The 10701-nt window shown below is 51.4% G+C and overlaps 1 protein-coding gene across 1 annotated transcript; it reads left to right on the plus strand.

Annotated features, from left to right (window-relative positions):
* The first annotated feature begins 8002 nt into the window (after window positions 1-8002).
* Window positions 8003-10701, plus strand: LOC127331704 (F-box protein At5g49610-like). The gene is made up of 3 exons (XM_051357884.2): window positions 8003-8120; window positions 9040-9136; window positions 9284-10701. The coding sequence occupies exon 3, from the start codon at window positions 9300-9302 to the stop codon at window positions 10449-10451; it is 1152 nt and encodes a 383-aa protein (XP_051213844.1). The 5' UTR covers window positions 8003-8120; window positions 9040-9136; window positions 9284-9299; the 3' UTR covers window positions 10452-10701.

A 10701-nucleotide genomic window follows, 5' to 3' on the forward strand; every position in this document is an offset into this window, starting at 1 on the left:
CTTTGAATTATTGCTTTATGAGTTAACTCTTATGCGAGACTTATTGATGCTTGTCTTGAAGTGCTATTCATGAAAAGTCTTTGCTATATGATTCACTTGTTTACTCATGTCATATACATTGTTTTGATCGCTGCATTCACTACATATGCTTTACAAATAGTATGATCAAGGTTATGATGGCATGTCACTCCAGAAATTATCTGTGTTATCGTTTTACCTGCTCGGGACGAGCAGAACTAAGCTTGGGGATGCTGATACGTCTCCGACGTATCGATAATTTCTTATGTTCCATGCCACATTATTGATGTTATCTACATGTTTTATGCACACTTTATGTCATATTCATGCATTTTCTGGAACTAACCTATTAACAAGATGCCGAAGTGCCGATTCTTTGTTTCTGCTGTTTTTGGTTTCAGAAATCCTAGTAACGAAATATTCTCGGAATTGGACGAAATCAACGCCCAGGGTCCTATTTTGCCACGAAGCTTCCAGAAGTCCGAAGAGGAGACGAAGAGGGGCCACGAGGGGGCCACACCCTAGGCGGCGCGGCCCCCTTGGCCGCGCGGCCTGTGGTGTGGGGCCCTCGTGCCGCCTCCCCGACCTGCCCTTCCGCCTACTTAAAGCCTCCGTCGCGAAACCCCCAATACCGAGAGCCACGATACGGAAAACCTTCCAGAGACGCCGCCGCCGCCGATCCCATCTCGGGGGATCCAGGAGATCGCCTCCGGCACCCTGCCGGAGAGGGGAATCATCTCCCGGAGGACTCTACGCCGCCATGGTCGCCTCCGGAGTGATGTGTGAGTAGTCTACCCCTGGACTATGGGTCCATAGCAGTAGCTAGATGGTTGTCTTCTCCCCATTGTGCTTCATTGTCGGATCTTGTGAGCTGCCTAACATGATCAAGATCATCTATCTGTAATTCTATATGTTGCGTTTGTTGGGATCCGATGAATAGAGAATACTTGTTATGTTGATTATCAAAGTTATGTCTATGTGTTATTTATGATCTTGCATGCTCTCCGTTACTAGTAGATGCTCTGGCCAAGTAGATGCTTGTAACTCCAAGAGGGAGTATTTATGCTCGATAGTGGGTTCATGCCTGCATTGACACAGGGACGATGTGAGAAAGTTCTAAGGTTGTGTTGTGCTGTTGCCACTAGGGATAAAACATTGATGCTATGTCTAAGGATGTAGTTGTTGATTACATTACGCACCATACTTAATGCAATTGTCTGTTGCTTTGCAACTTAATACTGGAGGGGGTTCGGATGATAACCTGAAGGTGGACTTTTTAGGCATAGATGCATGCTGGATGGCGGTCTATGTACTTTGTCGTAATGCCCAATTAAATCTCACTATACTCATCATAATATGTATGTGCATGGTCATGCCCTCTTTATTTGTCAATTGCCCAACTGTAATTTGTTCACCCAACATGCTGTTTATCTTATGGGAGAGACACCTCTAGTGAACTGTGGACCCCGGTCCAATTCTCTATACTGAAATACAATCTACGCAATCTTGTTCTACTGTTTTCTGCAAACAATCATCTTCCACACAATACGGTTAATCCTTTGTTACAGCAAGCCGGTGAGATTGACAACCTCACTGTTTCATTGGGGCAAAGTACTTTGGTTGTGTTGTGCAGGTTCCACGTTGGCGCCGAAATCCCTGGTGTTGCGCCGCACTACATCCCGCCGCCATCAACCTTCAACGTGCTTCTTGGCTCCTCCTGGTTCGATAAACCTTGGTTTCTTTCTGAGGGAAAACTTGCTGCTGTGCGCATCATACCTTCCTCTTGGGGTTCCCAACGAACGTGTGAGTTACACGCCATCAGCCCGGTGGGCATTGCCACAGGCTAGATTCGGCCTATCGTTTGATCGCCTGGGTTGCATTTGTGCATACACAAGTGCAACTTTGTTTGGATGTCTGGAAAAAGTGTTTCATTTGTGATCAGCCACATCACATGCATTTGATTGCCATTTTAAACACCCAACTTGTGTTTATCCTCACCATATTCAAATATGGTAGCCTTGCCATAACATAACAGCACAAAACAGCACAAAGACGATCATAAGCATACTACATAGTTATATACACATGTAACATAGTACTTAGTCCCTAATCCTAGCATAAGACGTCTACTTAAACCTGGGGGCAGACTACCCAAGTCCAAAAGCAATGTTCAACGGCCTGTAGAAGCCAATATTACGGGCACACGTGCATAAAAGCAAGTGTTTAACAGCCTCCCGCGGCCAGCACAACAACTAAAACTTCACGAAAGCAGAGACAGAGAACAAGCAGACAACCTTAATAGCGAGGATCAGCATAAGGGCCCTGGCGATGATTCTTGCAGGTGAAGATGCTCGAGCAGGAACTCTCCTTATTGTACATGTCGATCTAGAATCCGTCGTCGGCAGGGGTGAAGAAGAGCGTGTCGTCGACCCTAAGCTCAGCCTTACCTGCGAATTTGCTCCAGGACTTGATGAAGCCGACGTGCCCGACCCTCCACTTGAGTTGCACCCTTGTGTTCGTAGCGCTCACCCATGTACAAGGCCACCTTCACCGGCAAGTTATTGTTCTTCAGCTTGTACTTCCTGATCAGGAGCTGCTACATGTAGGACGGCATGACGAGGGTACGGAGGTCCTGGCTATCCAGCTGCACGAAGAACGCAGGCAGTCGTTGCCTGGGACTGTCTCCCATGTTAGCAGGACGCCAGGCGTGAGCCCTAGGCTTAGTGAGCTGGTAGTGGGCTTCTGTGAACCCTTCATTGGCTTCCCGAAGTTGCACCCGAACGGCAATGTCACGTGCCTCCCCTATGTGCCCTTCCGGGAAGGTTTCCAGGAAGAGCCAGTTCCACAGATGCAATTAAAATGGCAAGAGTGGGCGATACATGCCCTTCACAAGCTCAATATCATCATGCCATTCACCAGCTCAAGATCATCATGCCATTCATAAGCTCAAGATCATCATGCCCGTCATAAGCTCAAGATCTCCATGGCAATGACAAGCTCAAGATCATCATGCCCTTCATAAGCCCAAGATCGTCATGGCAATGACAAGCTCAAGATCATCATGGCAATGACAAACTCAAGATCATCATGGAAATGACAAGATCAAGATCATCATGCCATTCACAAGCTCAATATTATCATACCATTCACAATATCAAGATCATCATGCCCTTCATAAGCCCAAGATCATCATGCCATTCATAAGCTCAAGATCATCATGCCATTCATCCTACTCATCATTGACATGCTTAACATGCAATGCTTATGACTAACATGCAACACACATTGACATCAATCTGATCTACATTGACATCAATCTAATCTACATTGACATTAATCTGATGAGGAAGGGATAGAGTACTTACAATGGGTTAGAGAGCAAGCGGGTCGACCAGAGGAGGAGGCTGCGCACCGGCGCCGGCATGTGGTCTAGGTACTCGCACCCCAAATCCAGGTGGAGGCGGAGGCGGAGCCGGAGCAACGGTCGGATGACAGGGCGCCGGAGGAGCGGTCACAAGACGGGGCGCTAGCAGAGCAGACAGCTGCCGACGAGCACAGGGTCGCCCGAAGGGCGGCGGCGCGACCAACGGTGCGCCATTGGGAGCATCCAAACACGGTTGGCCCCATGGCATCGACGCGTGCATCGGGGTGGAGGCAAACTTGGCGGAGGCTCCATCTCCTGGTTGGAGCCTGCCGCAGCCGCCGCCATTGCCGCCGCCCTCACCGAAGCAACCCCTAGGTGGCAGGGATAAAAAAAACCCGTCGCGGGATCCGTCGATTTAATTTCGGCAGCCTGTAGTGTGGCGACGGCCGCGCTCCTCGTACCCATACCGATGGGCCTAGAAGCGACCGGAGACGGCCGATTCAACACGATATTCGACCTGCATCGATCTGCACCACCAAATAAGCATCAACTCCAGCTCCCCTGCATCGGCATCGACGATCACCCCAGCGACGACGACGACATTGGTGTCAGCATCTGCATCACCGACAAATCTCGACGAACTCGTTGTGCTTGATGGGCCAGCGACAACTCAAAATGCACCGTCGATGTCGCCAAACCCTTCTTCTAGTTATGTTCAATTAGCACCCCAGTCTGTAATATTGAGGCTACTTTGATCTCGTTGACTATGGCGATACTCTGACCGCGATGACTATGGTGGGAATAATTCTTTTGAACGGTGACGATAATTTTACTTATTATTTTTGCTGTAAAATCTGTTTGGGGGCAACATTTGGGGGGGCCCTACTGGAAACAGAGGCACCCCAAAAGCGGCACCTCCTTGCGGTGTCCCCCAAACAGCCCATCTGACGCATTTGTCGGAACGGTTTTGGGGACGCGACTGAAGATGCTCTAAGCGGGAAGACGGTTAACGAGGGTGGTGAAATAAAATGACGGGAAAACGCAGGATGAAGGACTAAACTGCTATGCTAAGTACGTCGTTGCAGTGATCATGTAGGTGCCGGGGGATAGAAAGCCGATCGGCCGCCGGTAGGCCAATTAGGGCGCGTTTGGTAGGCTGCATGCCCCTTGGCTCACATCGGGCCAGCAACCCGTTTGGTTGCCTGGGTCGAGCCGCGTTCTTGCAGGAACCGGTTCTCAAAGCAGCATCGGGCCAGGCCCTGGAGGAACGCCTGGTTCGGTAGTTTCTCCAGGGGCAGGCCCGTTCTCGCGCCACTTTGGCTCCAGCGATGCAACGACTGCACGAGCTGTTGCTTACGCTCAATCTCCCTTACACTACTCCACACCCTCTCTCAAATCAACACAAACATAGTCCGAATCGAAATAAGATGTACACGAAAAAGATGCGTGTCGATGATACGAACTAATTCCCACAATCGGTTTCGAGGTTCGTCGGTCGTAAATCGTCAATTTCGTGTATGAAGTTTTAAGCGAATTTTGTCAAATTCGTCGCACAGACTCAACCATTTGAGATTTCCTTTCAAGAGTAGGATCACCTCACCATTCCGCATGACTTTCATGTTGACAGGTTTTTGTTTCGGTGTACATACACTGATAGATAAATGACTCACAAGTTTACTGTAATCTGTACGATGTGTGACTAAGGTTTGGAGTATTTTTGCTCAACTTCTGGCTCGCCATCTTCATGGATGGCGACGTGGTGATGATAGGTGAGAAGTGAGAGGTGATAATCCATGGTGGTGGAGTCATGGTGGTGTTCGTCTTCGTGGTCGGCGACGTGCTGTGACTGATGGTGTCATGGTGATGTTCGTCTTCGTGGTCGGCGATGTGCCCATACTTGTGACCGGCGGTGTCCTGGTGGTGTTCGTGTTCGTGGTCGGTGACATAGTGATGCTTGTGACCAGCGTGAACGACGGTGCTATGGTGGTCTTCATCTTCGTGGTCGGCGACGTGCCCATGCTTCTGACCGGCGTGACCGACGGTGTCGTGGTGCTCTTCGTCTTCGTGGTCAGCGACGTGCCCACGCTTGTGACCGGCGGTGTCCTGGTGGTGTTCGTCTTCGTGGTCGGCGACATGGTGATGCTTGTGACCCACGTGAACGACAGTGCTATGGTGGTCTTCATCTTCGTGGTCGGCGATGTGCCCATTCTTCTGATCGGCGTGACCGACGGTGTCATGGTGCTCTTCACCTTCTTGGTCGGCGACGTGGTGACGGTTTTGACCGGTGTGATCGGGGGTGCCATGATGGTGTCTGCCTTCGTGATCGTCGACGTGCTGAAACTTGGGAACGGCGGCGTGAGGCTTTGTGATAGGTGAGGAGGTGAGAGGTAATGTCACCATGTGGATAAGTGGTGAGGCTATTACTGGGCTCGTATGAAACCAAACGGACTGAGCCATTCGTTTCTGCTGGGCCAATTTTTTTTGCACAGCCTACCAAACAACAGCCTCAAGATGCACGTGGCCCGTCCGGAATGAGATGGGGCTCCCGTCTGACTGCGCCAGTGATGCAAGAATTCGGCCCAGGTAACCAGACACGCCCTTACAGTCCGTTGGTTGGTGCTCGGCCAACCGTTGGCGGATCGGTCTTGCCAGCTAACACATGGCCATGCGCCAGTCCAGCCGACTATCAGCCAATCGGCTTAGGGCATCTCCAACGGGGCGACGTAAACGGACGCTGAGCGACCGTTTGCGTCCGCCCGGGCCGAAAATGCGTTTGGCACCACCTCCAGCGGGGCGACGCATAGTGACCGGGCCGTCCGCACATACGCAAACCCGGCGCATATTTGCGCCTGGAATGCATCACGGCGGACGCTGTGCGGACGCTCCAAGTGACTGCGCGCTTTCTCCACCAGGCCCATCTAGCAGCGAGCCTGTATCAAGGGCATCGCTTCCGCGGCCGTCGCTTCCGCGGTCAGCGCTTCCGCGTCTGCGCCGCAGCCTTCGCCATCAATATCGCGGCTGTCTCTTCCACGTGCGCACTGGCGGGCGGCGGCTGGGCTTCTGCGCCGCCTTCAATGGCATCGTTTCCCGCGCGCGGCCAGCCTTAAAAGTTGACCGGCACAGTTCTTGCCATCGCCCACACCTCCACTTCCACCTCCACCGCCGCGCGCCATCGCAGCACCATGGGGAAGAAGAAGAATGACTTCGAGGCATCCGGCAGCGGCACCAAGAAAGGGGGCGGACGCAGAGGGTGGCGCTGCCCGTCAACGTGGGGAGGCACGCGAAGTAGACGTCGTGTGACGCCTGGGGGACGTGCACATGCCTGGCGGCTAGCGGCTCAGCTACCTCCGGGTGCCCATCCCTCCCGTGCTTGCGAGTGAGCCAGATAGGAGCGCGGAGATCCGACGAAGGAGGCGGTACCTACCGCCGGACCTCCGCGCCGATCCAGCCTACACCATCGACTCCGACAGCAGGCGCATTTGGCTCTTGTCCGAGAAGGATCGGAGGAGGAGGGCGGGGTTCATGGGTGACAGGGACTTCCCCTTCGACCGTCCACCGGTGCCTCGTCGTCGAAGACGGCAGGCGCCGACGCCTGCGCAAGACGACCACGACGACCACGACGGCGACCACGAGGAGGACTGGAACGAGGCGCTGGAATACCAGAACGAGGAGGCCAAGTACGACAGCGATGACTACGTCGCGTGCATTTTCCAGGAATGGCAGTTGGCCATGGCGGAGGGCCGGGAGTTTGAGTACCCGGACAACATGACGGACGACGAGATCGCGAGGCTCGGCCTCCTCGTCTTCGAGGTGGACCGACCTGTGCAGTCGCCGCTGCCCCGCTACGCCACCGGCATCATGCCGCCGGGCCTATCGGAGGAAGAAGCCCTATGACTGGCGCTACACGACTCGGCCACGCTACCGGTTCAACCGCCACCTCCACCTCCTCCCTGCAACCCGTGGGGGCCTCCAGCTCCGGCCTGGGCTCCGCCACCTCCGCCACAGGCCTGGGCTCCTCCACCGCTGCCACATGCCTAGGCTCCTCCGCCTCCAGCACCGCCGGCGCGCCCGGCGTATGTTCCGCCGCTTCCCAACTGGCCGTGGGTGGTACCGGAGTTCGTCGTGATCCACATCGACGAGGAGAACCAGTAGGCGAAGGCATTCTTAGGGTTTTTTCCTTTCTCTTACTATGTAAATTCTTTTTTCATGTTATAAAATATGGAAATTCGAGAAAAAAAATATGTCGTGCTGCTCGAGCCACCCCGATGCAAACGAAGCGCGGTCGATTTCGACCATTTAGGCTGACGCAAACAGACGTGTACGGATATTTTCGGACGCTGAAATGCGTCGCCCCGTTGGAGATGAGCTTAGTGGTGGCCGACCTAGTCAGATATTTGTGAAATTTTGAAATTTTTTAATATTGCCGGCTTTTTTTAAAATGTATTATTTTAAAAAATTCGCCAGTATTTTGGATAAGGTGCCCGTGGTTTTTGTTTTGTTTTTAAAACGAGGCAAAAAAAACCTGGGCTGAACGGATCATCAGTCAAGTCAAAATGCTGCTTCTCTCCCCTCATCAATACTGTACCAGCCTAGAAAAGGCTACATAGCTCGTCTTGTCCCATCGACGGGCGGCGTTTGCAGTCAGTGCACAGCATTTTCACACCGCCCATCATCCCATCCTCCTCTTCACACAGCTTCGCCAATAATTCACATCCGGATTTCGTCTTCCTTGCCCAAGGTTTTTTTTCGATAAAGGAGCAACAGCCCCAACCTCTGCATCAATTGATGCACACGACCTTTTATTAAACATATAAAGTCTCAAGTATCAAGTAACAAGTACGAAAGAAAGAAAAACAATCATGGGTCCGTCATGGTTACCACATAAACCAACCAACGGAACAACAAACATCTAAATAGGCTAGCCATACTCTATCCTATTAATGTGTCGCCACCCAGTAGCCCGGTAATAGAAGTCCTGAGTAAGCACCAGCAGTCTGTTGCAACCAGTATCCATATCCTTGCGCTGCTCCTCCGGTAGCAGGAAAGCCCATAACTGTATCCAATGCACAGCTCGAAGAATTACCTGCAAAAAGTTAGTACCCTTTTGATTATTAAAAATCATATCATTTCTAGTATTCCATATTGCCCAACATATAGCAGATATACCAATCCTAATTTTCTACTTATCTTTCTTCGGAACTCCATACAACCAGTTCCCAAACATATTATTAATACTAGTAGGTGGCAAAATATTATAAGCGAAGTAAATCATCCGCCAAAAAATAGTAGCAAAGGGGCATGTAAGAAACAAATGATGGACCGTTTCATTAGTACTACAGAAACAACACTTTTGAGATCCTGTCCACCTATGTTTTGCCAAATTGTCCTTAGTAAGTAAGACCTTATTATTAAGAAACCATATGAAGATTTTTATTTTTAAAGGGATCTTGAGTTTCCACAAATATTTGCGTAAGAATCTAGTATGACCATTCATATAATCAAGATACATAGACTTAACAGTGAACATTCCGGAATCTGTAAGCTTCTATACAAACTTATCAGGTTCATCTGTGAGATTAATGGTAATAAGGCGTTGACACAAATGCCAACCATTCCACATATTTATGGTCATTATGAACATCTCTTCCTTGCCCAAGTGCACGGCTCATTGCTTTGCTCGTCTTCCTGCGCAGAAACGCCGGGAACGCCGTCGCGCCGGAAGTCGCCGCCGCCCTTGCTCGACCGTGCTCCAGAGTAAATCCTCTAGTCTCAGTCTTTCCATTCTTTCTTTTAAGCCGACAGATCGAAGCAGTTCTTTCTTGCGCCGAATCCGTCGCCCAATCTGCATTCCGCACGCCGCGTACGTACTGATGTTTGCCTGTTCTTTTTCCCCTTTACCAGCGATCGAGCGGCCAGCATGCCGGACAGCAGCGGCGCGACCGTTTTCGACGACCTGCCGGAGTGGCTCGTCGTCGACGAGATCCTCTTCCGGTTGCCGCCAAAGGACGTACTCCGCTGCCGCGCCGTCCGCAGGTCGTGGCGCAGCGGCACTTCCACCGACAAGTTCATCCACGACCACCACCGCCGCCAGCCCTCGCTCCCCATCATCGAACACCACAAGGGCATCTGCCACCTCCCCTATCTCAGTGGCGCTGCTGCCGGTGTCTCCACTGATAAAAAGATACGGCTCTTCATCCGGTACACCCCCGCTACCATAGTCGACGTTATACACCACGGCGCTTGTGACGGCCTCCTCATCCTGTCGGAGCAAGCTGATTTCTACATCTGCAACCCGACCACCCACAGGTGTGCTTCTCTGCCACATCCTCCACTACGACCAGGCTTCAGCACGGTCACCGTAGTCGCCTTCTACCGGCACCACACATCTGGAGAACACCGGGTTCTCTGGGTGGTCATGAGCCACGCCAGAGTTGAATATGAATCGCCTGATTACTTCGTCCTCACGGTGGGATCAGACCAGCCAAGACTCATCCAGTGGCTGATAGCTTCTCCTGCCGCTGACTCCTCCACTTGCCCACCGGTGCATCATCGTGGTAGCCTGCACTGGCCAATGGGCCTCAGCATTACCGTATTTGACACCGTAGCCGAGACATTCCGCCAGATGAGCCGTCCGGCACAGCTGGGCGATAATGATATGGTGGCATTGCTGGACATAGGTGGCGCCCTTGCTTTGTCAAGCACCACCCTTGAATGCGTCACTCTAGATGTTTGGGTCTTGCAGGACTATGATGCCGAGACCTGGGGCTTTCAGTTTCGGATTAACTTGCGAGCTGTTGTGGCAGCGCCGCCGATTGATTTGCGTCTGAAATATGTCCCGAGGATGGTTGCGATCAACGAGCGCGAGCTGTTGATCCAGGTGGGTTGGCGGCTGCTGCATTGCGGAATCGATGGTACGTTCCTAGGAAATGTTGAAATCGAAGAGCATGAAAACTACCTGACGCTTACTAAGCATCGCCTCCAAGAGAGCATGATTTCGCTTCCGTTGTTTGAGACGCAACACGAAGAAGAGGCTGTGAACAATGTGCCTCCATTCCTCATTGTGCTGTAAGATGCCCTGCTCCATCTTATTGTCTTGGACTCCCCTTGTTTGATGTGCAACACTGGAGCAGCTATCTATCTCATAGTATGAGACATGTCTTTTCTTATTAGTTTCTAGTACTACTATTAGAACTGAACAATTTGGATGTCAGAAGCACTAGCACTTCCGAGTCATCATTTCGTGCTTGTTATGATATCTTGTGGATCATGTTATTGTTTTAAACAGATGTATTATCTATGCTATTGAACTATTCTACTCT

This window comes from Lolium perenne, chromosome 2 (assembly GCF_019359855.2).
Source record: "Lolium perenne isolate Kyuss_39 chromosome 2, Kyuss_2.0, whole genome shotgun sequence".
NCBI lineage: Eukaryota > Viridiplantae > Streptophyta > Magnoliopsida > Poales > Poaceae > Lolium > Lolium perenne.

What these genes read in the sequence shown, in the direction of transcription:
- LOC127331704 (XM_051357884.2), top strand. Translation starts at nt 9,300, where the DNA reads ATGCCGGACAGCAGCGGCGCGACCGTTTTCGACGACCTGCCGGAGTGG.